The 16,860-nt window shown below is 41.7% G+C and overlaps 1 protein-coding gene across 9 annotated transcripts in view; it reads right to left on the minus strand.

The window, feature by feature from the left end:
* LOC103234683 (galectin-9-like) overlaps window positions 1-16,860 on the minus strand; it is a 132,164-nt gene that overhangs the window by 1,998 nt on the left and 113,306 nt on the right. For 4 of the 9 annotated variants that reach the window (XM_073016501.1, XM_037991674.2, XM_073016494.1 and 1 more), the window contains one exon: window positions 2-2,092. In XM_073016501.1, coding sequence (XP_072872602.1) covers window positions 2,015-2,092 — 78 coding nt within the window. In that variant the 3' untranslated portion in view covers window positions 2-2,014. Of the gene's footprint in view, window position 1; window positions 2,093-9,703; window positions 9,999-16,860 lie in introns of those variants that run through there. The other 5 variants (XM_073016496.1, XM_073016495.1, XM_073016497.1 and 2 more) reach the window with 3 other exon arrangements.

Genomic DNA, 16,860 nt, shown 5'->3' on the forward strand with positions numbered 1-16,860 from the left:
TGGGGAGAAAGATAAAGTGGTCATCATCAAGAGGGCTTGGGGGATTTTATGGGTGGTGTGAATGAGTCAAAGAGGATAAATCTTCCTGAGACACAAAAAGTGAAAAGGCCAGTGAAATGTCTGAGAAGACATTAGCAACCACATCCTTCTATAGCATTGACTATATGTCAGACTCTCTCAACCAACCCTACACAATTTCAGATGAGTCACTGAGGTGTAGCAGTGGGATTGGAGGCTTGAATAACTGAGCCTTGACAGGGAGGGTAGGGCTGTGTCTGAGCTGAGCAGAACTGAGTAGGAACCCCACTCTTTACACTGAAAACAAGGGAGCAGGAACCCTTGGGGGCTCCCATTACTCTGCCTAAACCCCATATATCATATGTCCCTCCACTTAACTTTGAAAAATGCCAAGAAGAAAATCACCAGAGAAAGAAACTCATATGCTCATCCCCTCAGTTCAGGAACAATGGGTATGCAACACCATTTTTCAAAAGGTAGAGCACAGATGCAGAAATCGGATTTGTTCATTTAAAGAGTGCTCATGGGTGATCATGCCCTTCTCCCTTCCTCTTTGCAGACTGAGAAAGGAAAAAGTCACTTCACAGAAAAGGAGCTGTAGGCTCAAACTGTGAAAAGGGGAGATACTACTTTCCAGAGTGTAAATCTTGGTCATAGGTGGATAGAAGGCAAACTCTTTGATCAGGGCACACAATGACAGCTCTTACTGATAGTCTCTTCTGTAGGCCTCATTCATCTCCACCACAGACACAAGGTTAGGACACTTCCATTGCCACTCCCTGCAGTGCCCCCACTGCCTCCCCTCACCCAGTAAATCCTAACCATTGATCTCAGAAGACCCCTCCTAATGCCCCAGGCTAACCAAGAGTAAATGTTCTCCCTGGAGTGTCTCCTTTGGAGAGAATTCTGGGCCAGCCCCCTCCATCTGAAATGCTCTAAAGACTTTAATCCTCAGAGTGTCTTGATCCCTGTCTTCCCAGTAGGTCTCTGTGTTTCTTTTGGACAATTTATTTCTATTCACCAAGCAGAAAGGCAGACACCTGCTTGACATTTCAGGGATTCAATCGACTTTCTGGCCACTCTCCTTGAAATAAGAAATTATCAGCATGAGATCAGGAGAATTTTGCGTAGAAGACAATGTTTCAATAGCCTCAAGCTAGAAGTCACCCAATATCTACCAAGAATAAAACTGCTGAATATGTGTTGGCCAATTTATAAAACTCCAGAGTGGAGACCAGTGAAAAGGAAGGATCTACAGCTCTACACGGCAACATAGATGAATCCTAAAAACAGAAATATTTTAGAAAAGATGCATGATGCAAAGAAAAAAAAATCCAAGATAAATATCTACAGGCAAAATTCAACAAAGTGATAAAACTAAAGCAAAGCCAAAAAGAAGGGCAGAAGCATGGTTGCCAGTAGGTGCAAGAAGGTCACGTGGTAGGGAAGGAACACAGGAGTCAATGGGTGTTAGCAACAGGCCACAACTATAATTGTGGTGGCTACATAAGTACTAGTTTAATCATGAATTCATCATAATATACATTTTTTTGTTAACTTGGATCAAGTTTTAAAAAATAGTTTAAATTCACAGTCAATAAAACTAAAGAGTAAAACAGAAAGAGAGGAGGGAGGGAGAGGGATTTGAATTCATTTCTTCTTTAAATTCCTCATATAGATTTTAAGGATGTTTTCTGTTATAACAAAGAGAACTTGAGGAGGGGTCCTGAGTGCTGGGCCCCAAGTGAAGACGGCATTGTAGCTGAAGTCTGATCACCTGCACCTGTCCCTGTCTTCGTGCAGGTTTTGAGCTAAGTAGCACACAAATCAAGGACGAGACTTAGGAATCTCACTTTTCTCCCAGAATGTGAGTATCTGAGATTTTATTGCACATGGACACCCAGAGAAAAATGAGGGAGTGTAGATGGAGCCCAGGTGTGTGAGAGATGGAGTATGAGTGGCCCTCACCTGGCAAAGGCAAGGGGCCTGGATAGGGTCAGGATGACACAGAGACTCTCTCTACCTCTCTCCCCAGGTCCTGTTGAGGATCAAGGTCTTTGGTGCCCCAGAATCTCTGAAAGAGAAAGAGAGAATTTTTATTTTCCATGGTTGAGTGTCTTGCATTGAGAATCTCCATTTTAAAAATATCATCCAAGTTAGAAAAATGCACACATTGTGGGGGGGATGGCCAAGATGGCCGAATAGGAACATCTCCAGTCTCCAGCTCCCAGCATGAGTGACACAGAAAATGGGTGATTTCTGCATTTTCAGCTGAGGTACCAGGTTCATGTCTCTGGGGTGTGTCGAACAGTCGGTGCTGGTCAATGGGTGCAGCCCAACTAGTGAGAGCTGAAGCAGGGTGAGGCATCGCCTCACCTGGGAAGAGCAAGGGGGAAGGGAATTCCTTTTCCTAGCCAAGGGAAACTGAGACACACAACATCTGGAAAATCGGGTCACTCCCACCCTAATACTGCTCTTTACCAAGAGTCTTAGCAAATGGCACACCAGGAGATTATATCCCACGCCTGGCCCGGGGGTCCCACGCCAACGGAGCCTCCCTCCTTGCTAGCACAGCAGTCTGAGATCTAACTGCAAGGCGGCAGCAGGGCTGGGGGAGGGGCGCCCACCTTTGCTGAGGCTTAAGTAGTTAAACAAAGCCCTGGGAAGCTCGAACTGGGTGGAGCCCACTGCAGCTCAAAGAGGCCTGCCTGCCTCTGTAGACTCCACCTATGGGAACAGGGGATAGCTAAACAAGAAGCAGCAGAAACCTCTGCAGATGTAAATGCCCCTGTCTGACAGCTTTGAAGAGAGCAGTGGTTCTCCCACTGTCAACATTAGACAGATCAACAACACAGAAAGTTAACAAGGATATCCAGGAATTGAACTCAACTCTGCACCAAGCAGACCTAATAGACATCTACAGAACTCTCCACCCCAAATCAACAGAATATACATTCTTCACAGCACCACATCACACTTATTCCAAAATTGACCACATAGTTGGAAGTAAAGCACTCCTCAGCAAATGTAAAACAACAGAAATTATCACAAACTGTCTCTCAGACCACGGTGCAATCAAACTAGAACTCAGGACTAAGAAACTCAACCAAAACCACCCAACTACATGGAAACTGAACAGCCTGCTCCTGAATGACTACTGGGTACATAACAAAATGAAGGCAGAAATAAAGATGTTCTTTGAAACCAATGAAAACAAAGATACAGCATACCAGAATCTCTGGGACATATTTAAAGCAGTATGTAGAGGGAAATTTATAGCACTAAATGCCCACAAGATAAAGCTAGAAAGTTCTAAAATTGATACCCTAACATCACAATTAAAAGAACTAGAGAAGGCCGGGCGCGGTGGCTCAAGCCTGTAATCCCAGCACTTTGGGAGGCCGAGACGGGTGGATCACGAGGTCAGGAGATCGAGACCATCCTGGCTAACACAGTGAAACCCCGTCTCTACTAAAAAATACAAAAAACTAGCCGGGCGAGGTGGCGGGCGCCTGTAGTCCCAGCTACTCCGGAGGCTGAGGCAGGAGAATGGTGTAAACCCGGGAGTCAGAGCTTGCAGTGAGCTGAGATCTGGCCACTGCACTCCAGCCTGGGCAACAGAGCAAGACTCTGCCTCAAAAAAAAAAAAAAAAAAAAAAAAAAACTAGAGAAGTAAGAGCAAACACATTCAAAAGCTAGCCGAAGGCAAGAAATAAGTAAAATCAGAGCAGAACTGAAGGAGATAGAGACACAAAAAACCCTTCAAAAAATCAATGAATCTAGGAACTGGTTTTTTGAAAAGATCAACAAAATTGATAGATGGCTAGCAAGACTAATAAAGAAGAAAAGAGAGAAGAATCAAATAGATGCAATAAAAATGATAAAGAGGATATCACCACTCATCCCAAAGAAATACAAACTACCATCAGAGAATACTATAAACACCTCTATGCAAATAAACTAGAAAACCTAGGAGAAATGGATAAATTCCTGGACACATGCACACTCCCAAGACTAAACCAGGAAGAAGTTGAATCCCTGAATAGACCAATAGCAGGCTCTGAAATTGAGGCAATAATTAATGGCTTACCAACCAAAAAAAATTCAGGACCAGATGGATTCACAGCCGAATTCTACCAGAGGTACAAGGAGGAGGTGGTACCATTCCTTCTGAAACTACTCCAATCAATAGAAAAAGAGGGAATCCTCCCTAACTCTTTTTAGGAGGCCCACGTCATCCTGATACTAAAGCCTGGCAGAGACACAACAAAAAAAGAGAATTTTAGACCAATATCCCTGACCAACATTGATGCAAAAATCCTCAATAAAATACTGGCAAACCGAATCCAGCAGCACATCAAAAAGCTTATCCACCATGATCAAGTGAGCTTCATCCCTGGGATGCAAGGCTGCTTCAACATACGCAAATCAGTACACATAATCCAGCATATAAACTGAACCAAAGGCGAAAACCACATGATTTTCTCAATAGATGCAGAAAAGGCCTTTGACAAAATTCAACAGCCCTTCATGCTAAAAATTCTCAATAAATTCGGTATTGATGGAACATATCTCAAAATAATAAGAACTATTTATGACAAACCCACAGCCAATATCATACTGAATGGGCAAAAACTGGAAGCATTCCCTTTGAAAATTGGCACAAGACAGGGATGCCCTCTCTCACCACTCCTATTCAACATAGTGTTGGAAGTTCTGGCTAGGGCAATCAGGCAAGAGAAAGAAATAAAGGGTATTCAGTTAGGAAAAGAAGAAGTCAAATTGTCCCTGTTTGCAGATGACATGATTGTATATTTAGAAAACCCCATCATCTCAGCCCAAAATCTCCTTAAGCTGATAAGAAACTTCAGCAAAGTCTCAGGATACAAAATCAATATGCAAAAATCACAAGCATTCTTATACACCAGTAACAGATAAACAGAGAGCCAAATCATGAATGAACTCCCATTCAAAGTGGCTTCAAAGAGAATAAAATACCTAGGAATGCAACTTACAAGGGATGTGAAGGACCTATTCAAGGAGAACTACAAACCACTGCTCAGTGAAATAAAAGAGGACACAAACAAATGGAAGAATATTCCATGCTCATGGATAGGAAGAATCAATATCATGAAAATGGCCATACTGCCCAAAGTAATTTATAGATTCAATGCCATCCCCATTAAGCTACCAATGACTTTCTTCACAGAATTGGAAAAAACTGCTTTAAAGTTCATATGGAACCAAAAAAGACCCCGCATTGCCAAGACAATCCTAAGCCAAAAGAACAAAACTGGAGGCATCACGCTACCTGACTTCAAACTATACTACAAGGCTACAGTAACCAAAACAGCATGGTACTGGTACCAAAACAGAGATATAGACCAATGGAACAGAACAGAGCCCTCAGAAATAATACCACACATCTATAGCCATCTGATCTTTGACAAACCTGACAAAAACAAGAAATGGGGAAAGCATATCCTATTTAATAAATGGTGCTGGGAAAATTGGCTAGCCATAAGTAGAAAGCTGGAACTAGATCCTTTCCTTGCTCCTTATAGGAAAATTAATTCAAGATGGATTAAAAACTTAAATGTTAGACCTAAAACCATAAACACTCTAGAAGAAAACCTAGGTAATACCATTCAGGACATAGGCATGGGCAAGGACTTCATGTCTAAAACACCAAAAGCAACAGCAGCAAAAACCAAAATTGATAAATGGGATCTAATTAAACTAAAGAGCTTCTGCACAGCAAAAGAAACTACCATCGGAGTGAACAGGCAACCTACAGAATGGGAGAAAATTTTTGCAATCTACTCAACTGACAAAGGGCTAATATCCACAACCTATAAATAACTCAAAACAAATTTACAAGAAAAAAAAAAAAAACAACCCCATCAAAAAGTGGGCAAAGGATATGAACAGACACTTTTCAAAAGAAAACATTTATACAGCCAACAGACACATACTCATCATCACTCACCATCAGAGAAATGCAAATCAAAACCACAATGAGATACCATCTCACACCAGTTAGAATGGCAATCATTAAAAAGTCAGGAAACAACAGGTGCTGGAGAGGATGTGGAGAAATAGGAACACTTTTACACTGTTGGTGGGATTGTAAACTAGTTCAACCATTGTGGAAAATAGTGTGGCGATTCCTCAAGGATCTAGAACTAGAAATATCATTTGTCCCAGCCATCCCATTACTGGGTGTATACTCAAAGGATTATAAATCATGCTGCTATAAAGACACATACACACGTATGTTTATTGCAGCACTATTCACAATAGCAAAGACTTGGAATCAACCCACATGTCCATCAGTGACAGACTGGATTAAGAAAATATGGCACATATACACCATGGAATACTATAGAGCCATAAAAAAGGATGAGTTCATGTCCTTTGTAGGGACATGAATGCAGCTGGAAACCATCATTCTCAGCAAACTATTGCAAGAACAGAAAAGAAAACACCTCATGTTCTCACTCATAGGTAGGAATTGAAAAATGAGATCACTTGGACACAGGAAGGGCCTATTGTGGGGAGGGGGGAGGGGGGAGGGATAGCATTAGGAGATATACCTAATGTAAATGACGAGTTAATGGGTGCAGCACACCAACGTGACACATGTATACATATGTAACAAACCTGCACGTTGTGCACAAATACCCTAGAATTTAAAGTATAATTTAAAAAAGTTTTTATTGTGTATTTATTCCTGTTTATTTATTTATTTTTAATTATTATTATACATTAAATTCTGGGATACATACATGTGCAAAATGTGTGAGTTTATTACATAAGTATATATTTGCCATGGTGGTTTGCTACATCCATCAACCCATCATCTACATCAGGTATTTCTCCTAATGCTATCCCTCCCTTTTGAAGGGGTGGCCTGCCCCCCACACCTGTGGGTGTTTCTCATCAGGTGGAATGAGAGACTTGAGAAAAGAAAGAGACACAGAGACAAAGTATAGAGAAAGAAAAGTGGACCCAGGGGACCAGCGCTCAGCATAGGGAGGACAAGCCAGCATACAGACAAGCGCCAGCACTGATATGAGTTCCCGCAGTATTTATTGATCCTTACAATAAGGTAATAGTGGGGAGAGGGTCAGCAGGAAAACATGTAAACAAAGGTCTCTGTGTCATAAACAAGGTTAAGAGAAGGTGCTGTGCCTTGATGTGCACTTACACAAACGTCTGGGTGCATTAAAGAGCAGTATTGCCACCAGCATGTCTCACCTCCAGCCTTAAGGCTATTTTCTCCTATCTCGGTAAATAAAACATACAATAGGGTTTTACACAGAGACATTCCATTCCCAGGGATGAGCAGGAGACAGGTGCCTTCCTCTTATCTCAACTGCAAAGAGGTCTTCCTCTTTTACTAATCCTCCTCAGCATAGACCCTTTACTGGTGTCGGAATGGGGGACGATCAGGTCTTTCCCTTCCCAGGAGGCCATATCTCAGACTATCACATGGGGAGAAACCTTGGACAATACCTGGCTTTCCTAGGCAGAGGTCCCTGCAGCCTTTGGCACTGGGTACTTGAGATTAGAGAATGGTGATGACTTTTACCAAGCATACTTCCTTCAAGCATGTATGCTTCAGTGAAGCATACATACTTCACTTTTTTAACAAAGCACATCCTGCACAGCCCTAAATCCACTAAACCTTGAGTCAACACAGCACATGTCTCTGCAAGCACAGGGCTGGGGCTAAGGTTACAGATTAACAGCATCTCAAGGCAGAAGAATTTCTCTTAGTACAGAAAAAAATTGGTCTCTTATGTCTACTTCTTTCTACACAGACACAGTAACAGTCGTATCTCTCTTTCTTTTCCCCACATTTCCCCCTTTTCTTTTCGATAAAACCGCCATCGTCATCCTGGCATGTTCTCGATGGTCGCTGTCTCTTCGGAGCTGCTGGGTACACCTGCAGACTAACAACAGACACAACAGGCACACAAGGATTAATATGAAATTTACAATAGTAGTACTTCCGATGGTCTTAACCCAAGTTACAGGGTTAAGATTTGCGAGGCCATCAGCAACTCCCGCGATTGTCTCAGGTCCTGGTACCAAATTTAAATAGGCTTTTGATGCTTCAAAACTTTGTTCTTTTATTTTGGAAATGTCTAAAGTGAGATTATCTTCTCTTCCCTGTAGGTGGCATCTAACCATGTCCCAGTGAAGCTCAGACTCATCATAAACTCGGGGTGTAATACAAAAATCTGACATATTCCAGTCACACTGTAACTGGAAATGATGTTCTAAGCTCATGAGTCTATCTCCCATCCAAATGACAGTTTGTCTAAGATCATTAATTTGATTTGCCCATTTTTGATCAATACCAGATTGTGAATTCCACAATGTTGTAGAATTTTTTTTGCCAATTGTTAACAAAGTTTACCATCTGAACAGAAGAGTACAATGCAACTCCACCACAGCGGCCGTAGCTGTGACTGCAATTAATCCCACAATTACCACAATCAAAGTAAAAATGAATCTTTTGGATCTATTTAAAACCCTTTCAATACTTCAGTCAAAATATGGATGGATGGCAAGGCCTCACATGGTCGGTCCATGGACACAGGGATCCACACGCCTTCTCTTTCTCTCACTAGCAGAATACAGTGCTGCCAATTAAAAGTTGAATCAATGCAAGTAAACAATCTACAATTTTCACAGGTTATAGTTTGGGAGTCTGGGTTAATAACTATATTTCCTACAACTAGCATATAAGGGGACTTTACATAACTTTGTAAAGGAACTGTGAGACTGGAATTTAGGTCGATAGAATAAAATGGCTTACGATCTCGTTTCTATAGCTTGATTTCCAGACCAAATTCTAACGCGGTATGAGGCCACAGTAACCTTCCGTAATTCTGGATGTTCAGGATCAGAAATAGGACTTATTTTTGATCTTGGAGTAGAGGTTCCTTTTTCTCCCCATTCCCAAGGGTAGAAAGACTGTAATTTTTTGTGCTTATGTTTGTCTAAACTTTCTTTTAAGTCACTATCAACAGCTGGACTGACTTGTGCACTGGGACATGACTGAGTTTGTCCTGTGCAATTGTGGTAGAATTGACCTCGAGGTGCTCAATCTATAATAGTTCTGAATTCATTGTTTTGTAATATCACCGCACTATCGGCCACACATTCTTCCCAAACTAAAACTTCTGTGTCTTTTGATCCTTTGGGAATTTCCTTGGGGCAAGATTTCCCTTTAGGCCTGAATTTGAATGATCTTTGATAAGAAAAGTCCTGTAAATAATTTACCTGTGGCCTGAGTGATATTCCACTTACTATGTAGTAAAACTACTGCTGGTAATGACAGTAGGTACTTCTACCAACCAATTTTGGATAGCAGGCATTAGACATCCTGGTGCTTTCCCTAAGCAAATAGGAGAATAATGATACCTAGTGGAAACATTTATCATCATTCCTTCTTCCTCAGGTTTGGCAGGGCAATGATCATCTGTGGGGCCAGGTATGCATGCACTATTATTAACATATATTTCAATAGGATTATCCATCCATGTGACTGCCTGAATTAAGGGCGGGAAAGGCACATAGGCCCAGTGGGTATAATTAGCTGCAGCTGCTCCTGCAGGCGTGGACAGACTTACCACCATTGATACAATCATCAAAGCTGCAAGCAGCATGTTCTCTGAAGTTTGTGTCACCTTTGTGTTCTCTAGACTTTTTTTAGCTAACTGTGTCAGCTTCTTTAATTGTGCCCAAGTTGGTGGCTCCGCTTTCTTGGTGGACGGCAACTTCAATCTGCTCTTCTGACATCCCCATTTTGTTCCCCTTGTGAGTCAACGGTGCTCGATTGTGGTGTTTCCGTCTCCGTGCAGGCGCTTTTCTTTGCATCTCTGATAGGTAGAACTCCATTTGCATCTCTGATAGGTAGAACTTCAAATGTCTAGTGAGTATCCAAACAGGAAGCTGATTTTCTCCTGGTGAAACACAAGCAAAACCTCCGCCACATTACCACCTTCCCTATTTCCCATGTCTTAGTTTTTTGTCTTTCCACCAAATCAGTTTTCCTTCATGCGGGCTGTTCTTTTTACCAATAAGATGTTGTTCTGCAGAAGTAGTAGTCTGATGTCTATAAATCTTTAAAAAATTTAAAGAACAGAGTGCTAGATTAAGTTGCGTCTGAGGAGTGATACACTCCTTACTGTCTCCCCCTTCTTTTTGTTTAACTAATTGAGTTTTGAATGTTCTATTCGTTCTTTCAACTATGGCCTGTCCTTGGGAATTATGGGGAATTCCTGTCGTATGTATAATTTTCCACTGATTTAAGCATTTTTGGAAAGCTTTACTACAGTATCCTGCTCCACTGTCAGTTTTAAATTTTTCTGGAACTCCCATTACAGCAAAACAAGATAATAAATGTTTTTTAACATGGGAAGTACTTTCTCCTGTCTGGCAGGTTACCCATATGAAATGTGAATAAGCATCAACTGTTACATGGACACATGATAATCTTCCAAATGAAGGTACCTGTGTAACATCCATTTGCCATAACGCATTAGGACACAGACCTCTGGGATTAACTCCTGCCTCTTGAGCGGGCAGGTGTAGGACTCGACACTGGGTGCAATGTCGTACAATATTTTTTGCCTGTTTCCATGTGACATTAAATTTGTTTTTTAATCCTGCTGCATTCACATGAGTCAAAGCATGAAGTTCTTGTGCTTTTATGAATGCAGAGGATACCAGTAAGTCAGCTTGTTCATTTGCTTTAGTTAAAGGCCCCAGTGAATTAGTGTGTCCTTGAATATGAGTAATATAAATTGGGAAATTTCTTTTTCTTACAGTTTGTTGTAATAAATTGAACAGCTGGTTTAACTGATCATCCATGTTATATTTAATTAGAGCTGCCTCAACATCCCTTGTAGCCTGATCTACATATGCAGAATCTGATACAATATTAATAGGTTGATTAAAATCTTATAACACCGTGATGACTGCAAACAACTCTGCTCTTTGAGCTGATTGATACTGAGTTTAGGTGACTCGCTCTTTTGGCCCTGTGTAAGCCGCCTTTTCATTGCTGGAACCATCAGTAAACACTGTCAGAGCATTTTCTAAAGGCTAATGTTTGGTAATTTTAGGTAAAATTCAAGTAGTCAATTTTAAAAACTGGAAGATTTTTGGTTTTGGGTAATGATTATCAATAATTCCCACAAAATTAGCAAGACCAATCTGCCATGCACCAGAATTGATAAGGGCTTGTCTAACTTGTTCCTCGTTTAAAGGAAAAACTATTTTGTCTGGGTCATTTCCACACAATTTTATTATTCGTAATCTTGCCTGACCAATTAATGTAGCCATTTGATCCAAGTACAATGTAAAAGTCTTAATTGTACTGTGAGGAAGGAATGACCCCTCCACAGGATCAGTATTTTGAACAATGATGCCTGTTGGAGAATGTGCAGTAGCAAAAATCAAAAGTTGGAGTGGGGCCAAGGGATTTATTCTATTTATTTGAGGTGACTGAAACTTTTCTTCCACTAATTTAATTTCTTTTGTTGCCTCTGGGGTTAATATCTTTTTACTGTTTAATTCCGGGTACTCTCTTAAGATAGAGAACAAATTTGACATGGCATAAGTAGGAATGCCTAGAGTTGGCTGAATCTAATTAATATCCCCTAGCAATTTTTGAAAGTCATTTAATGTTTTTAATGTTTCTTTTCTTATTTCTATTTTTGTGGCTTAATTTTTCTATTTTCTATCTGCATCCCTAAATAATGAAAAGGAGTAGAGGTTTGAATCTTATCAGATGCTATTGTCAGTCCTGCATTGGCAACTTCTGTTTGCAGAAATGTGTAACAGTCAATTAATTTGTCTCTCGTTTCTGCAGCACATAAAGTATCATCAACATGATGAATGATATAACAGTCTGCAAACTTGTCTCTAACTGGTTGAAGAGCTTGAGCTACAAAAGTCTGACAAATAGTTGGACAATTAAACATTCCCTGAGGTAACGCTTTCCACTGAAACCTGGTGGCTGGTTCTTTATTATTTATGGCTGGTATAGTAAAGGCAAATTTTTCACAATCCTGCTCTGCCAGAGGAATGGTAAATAAGCAGTCCTTCAGATCAATTATAATTAAAGGTCAGTCTTTTGGGATCATGGCCAGAGAGGGCAACCCGGGTTGGAGAGGACCTATGGGTTCAATCACGGCATTTACGGCTCTTAAGTCAGTTAACATACGCCATCTGCTGGACTTTTTTTTTTTTAATTACAGACAGGAGAATTCCAAGCGGAGAATGAAGGCTCAATATGTCCCTTTTCTAATTTTTCCTTTGTTAATAAATGTAAAGCCTCCAGTTTTTGTTTCGGTAGTGACCAGTGATTTACCCATACTGGTTTTTCTGTTTTCCAAGTTAATGGAATAGGTTTAGGAGGCTCTACGGTGGCCACCCCTAAAAAGGATACCCTATTCCTTTTCTTTCTTGATTTCCTTCAGTCTCAATTGGGACTTTAATGCCATTTTCATGTCTTCCTAGTCCCTTTCCAGGTATATATCCCATCTTAGTCATGAATTTTTGACTCCTGAGGCTGTATAATGGGGTGGGCATAGTGATTTCTGCACCCCATTGTTGTAATAAATCTTGACTCCACAGATTAACAGGAATTGAAGTAATCATTGGTTGAACAGTACTTTCTTGATTATCCAGCCCTAAACAATGTAAAATCATAGTACTTTGATACACTTCTGAGGCAGTGCCTACGCCGACAAGTCCTGCAACAGTCTTTTGTTTAGGCCAATTTTTTGGCCACCGATTTAAAGCAACGATAGGGACATCTGCTCCAGTGTCTGCTAACCCTTCAAACTGTTTTCCTTGAATAATGACCTTACACACAGGTCTGCTCTGTAAGACCTGACTTGCCCAATATGCAGCCTTTCCTGTTGGATCAGTGCTTCCAAACCCTCCTGTTCTTTATATCTCACTGTTTCCAACCTTAATATAAGGCAGGAGTAATAATTGAGCAATCCTGTCTCCTGGACTGGCCCTCCAGGGAATTGAGGAGCTAATAACCAATTGAATTTCGCCTTTGTAGTCTGAATCAACCACACCGGTATGAATTTGAACTCCCTTTAGAATTAGACTCGATCTTCCTAAGATTAGTCCTACAGTCTCCTCAGGCAGTGGGCCGTATACCTCTGTGGGGATTTTTTGTGGCGGCTCCTCTGGAAGCAGAAAGACTGCTTGTATGGTGCATAAATCTACTGCTGCACTGCCGCTTGTGGCGGGGGGATAATTGCTGTATTGTGATAACTGGCTTATTCCCTGAGGCACTTGTGACAGTGGGGGATTGTTGTCCCTGAAAACCCTGAGGTAAAAAGGGCTGAATTGGGAATGCCCCAGTTTGTTGTAGGACCTGAGCTTGGCCCCTCTTCTCATTTCCTGACAATGGTTGCCCATTTTTATCAAATTTAGAATGACATTGATTAGCCCAATGTTTTCCCTTTTCACATCTTGGACAGAAGTCAGGTGGCTCTTTATCTGTTGTTGTAGTATTTTGAATAGTTACACTTTGTTTATTTGAGGCTGGGCAATTCTTTTTTAGATGACCAATTTGTCCACAATTACAACATTTTCCCCCAAATGTTCTAACTTGTCCTCCTAAAGCAACTCCCGTGATTGCTTAAGCCATAAGCATAGCTTTATGCATAGCTCCTCCAGTTCCATCACAGGCTTTTACCTACTCTGAGATTCCATCTGATCCTGCCGGGACCCTTCCTTTTAATGGCTTGATGGCTGATTGACACTCAGGACTGGTGTTTTCGTATGCCATCAACTCCACTATGACCTTACGGGCATTCTCATCAGTAATTGACTTTTGAGCAGCATCTTGAATCCTTGCCACAAAATCAGGGTATGGCTCTTTAGAACCTTGTCTTATTGTACTGAATGAGGGGCAGGTGGTTCCTGGGTCTTGGATTTTCTCCCAGGCCCTAAGGCAGATAGCTAGCTCTAACTTGCTCAGTGGCCTCATTTTGCATTATTGCTTGTTGACTAGTAGTGCTCCAATTTTGACTTGTTCCTAATAATTGATCTGCATCTACATTAACTGGAGGATTGGCAGCCCTGTTTTTTCAGACCTGTTCTTGTGCCCCATCAATCCACCAAGTCTTAAATTGTAAAAGTTGAGAGGGTGAGAGTGATGATTTTGCCAGAATCTCCCAGTCATAAGGAATGAGCCTTGTCTCATTGTCTATGGGCAATGGTACCTAATAATGTTCTCATGCAAGAAGAGTGGGGTCCATACTGTTTTACTCCCTCCTTCATATCTTTTAGCATTTTTATAGAAACGGACTCATATCTGGCCTCAGCTGTGGGAGGCTCTCCCTCTTGGGCACCTTCTCCAGGTGGTCTTGGTTCTAATATTACTGGGAATTGCCACGCCTCAGTATCTCCTTGTTTTCTTGCCTTATCAATAATTTTATGTAATGCGCTACCCTGTCCACTAGGCGGTGCTTTGGATTAAGTCTCATAGTGGGCGGCTGAGGCTATAGTGCCCTGCCCTGTGGGGCCAGAAACGTTCCTGGCTGTCCATACTGATTTTCTGGGGGCGGCCGATACTGAAGTTCAGCTGGCGGCCAGTATTGATAGGTTACTGGCAGCTGGGTCTTATTTTCTACCGGCTGATGTTGTGGACACTGTATTTGGATTGGCATTGCCGTGACAGAGACTCTATCTTTTTCTATTTGATCTTCTTTTGGGGTTTGTACTTGCTTAATCTGCATTTGAGGTTGTAACGTTACAGGCATCTGAGCTGCAGTAAGAGGAGTTGGCCGTCATGGTTTAGACTCTGATGGCCCTGCTAATTCTGGACCTTTTTCTTCTAATTTTAATGTTTCAGGATATATCACCTCCTGTAATTGATTATTGTCAACATTTTGCATTGACCCAGCCATTACTGGCTTCGCTGCATATTTACAATGTGAACTTTCCGTTCCCTTCTGGGATTCTATCCCTGCCTCTTCTTCACAATCTATTACACAGCTTTCAGGGACATCAGAAACTGAAATGCTATCTTCTTCTGTTTGAAACGGTTCTAAAGTTACTTTAATAATGACCCAATCATTCCATACAGTAAGTGGGAAGATTTTACCTTCCCTACTTGCTTGTTTTAATTCTTTGCCAATTTTTTCCCAATATTTTGGATCTAAAGTTCCCTGTTCTGGAAACCATGGGCAAAACTGTTCTATTGTTTGAAATAGCGTAATTAGATTTTTTGTAGGGACACTAACTCCCCCTCTTTTTAGAAGAATTTTAATAAAGTTGTGATAAGGGGCATATTTACTTTTAGTTTACCCCATTGTTACCCTAGGTTCTTCCAAGCTCACAAGCTTACCACAAGGCTGACTGTAGACTTACTCGGGAATCTTTCATCGACTTGTCCTCAATGACCACGCTCGAGCATACCTTCACCCTAGAGAAAATCACCCACGTTGGGCACCAGATGAAGGGGTGGCCTGCCCCTCCACACCTGTGGGCATTTCTCGTCAGGTGTAACGAGAGACTTGAGAAGAGAAAGAGACACAGAGACAAAGTATAGAGAAAGAAAAAGTGGGCCCAGGGGACCGGCGCTCAGCACACCTAGGACCCACGCCTGCACCAGTCTCTGAGCTCCCTCAATATTTATTGATCATTATCTTTACCATCTCGGAAAAGGGGAAGTGGCAGGACAATAGGGTCATAGTGGGGAGAGGGTCAGCAGAAAGACATATGAATGAAGATCTCTGTGACATGAATAAGTTTAAGGAAAAGTGCTGTGCCTTGATACGCACATGCAAATATCTCCATAAACGTTTTCAGTGCATAAAGAGCAGCAATAGCTAGCACATCCCACCTCCAGCCCTAAGGCCGTTTTCTCTCATCTCAGTAAACAGAACATACAATTGGGTTTTACACCGAGACATTCCATTGCCCAGGGAGGGGCACGAGAGAGATGCCTTGCTCTATCTCAACTGCCAAGAGGCCTTCTTTCCTCTTTTACTAATCCTTCTCAGCACAGACCCTTTATGGGTTTCAGGCTGGGGGATGATCAGGTCTTTCCCTTCCCACAAGGCCATATTTCAGGCTTTCACATGGGGAGAAACCTTGGACAATACCTAACTTTCCTAGGCAGAGGTCCCTGCAGCTTTCCACAGTGTTTGTGTCCCTGGGTACTTGAGATTAGAGAATAGTGATGACTTTTAACAAGCATACTGCCTTCAGGCACTTGTTTAGCAAGCACACCCTGCACAGCCCCAAACCCATTAAACCTTGAGTCACCACCACCACAGCACATGTCTCTGCAAGGACAGGGTTGGGGGTAAGGTTACAGATTAACAGCATCTCAAGGCAGAAGAATTTTTCTTAGTACAGAACAAAATGGAGTCTCTTATGTCTACTTCTTTCTACATAGATGCAGTAACAGTCTGATCTCTCTTTCCTTTCCCCACACTTTTCTTGTACCACATGATATCCTCTCAGCCCCACCACTTCATCTAGCCATTACTAAGGTGACCAGGTCCAAACAGGTTTTCATGAGCTTCATGCAGGTGCACACTGACAGTGTCTCTCCTTAGTATCTATCTTTCCAGTACCTTCCTCTTTCCAGCCCTGGGCTTCTTTGAGGTGGTGGAATAGAATTCTTGCAAAAATACCCTCAGCATCCATGCATCTGCAAACCAGAATTGTGGAAGACTTAATGCCAAGAGGACGACTTTTTAACAATTGAGGATGGGGGCAGATGGATAAATACTTCCATTTTTATTCTGGGCAGAGAGTACTAAGAAACATTTCATAGTT

This window comes from Chlorocebus sabaeus, chromosome 6 (assembly GCF_047675955.1).
Source record: "Chlorocebus sabaeus isolate Y175 chromosome 6, mChlSab1.0.hap1, whole genome shotgun sequence".
Classification (NCBI taxonomy): Eukaryota; Metazoa; Chordata; class Mammalia; order Primates; family Cercopithecidae; genus Chlorocebus; species Chlorocebus sabaeus.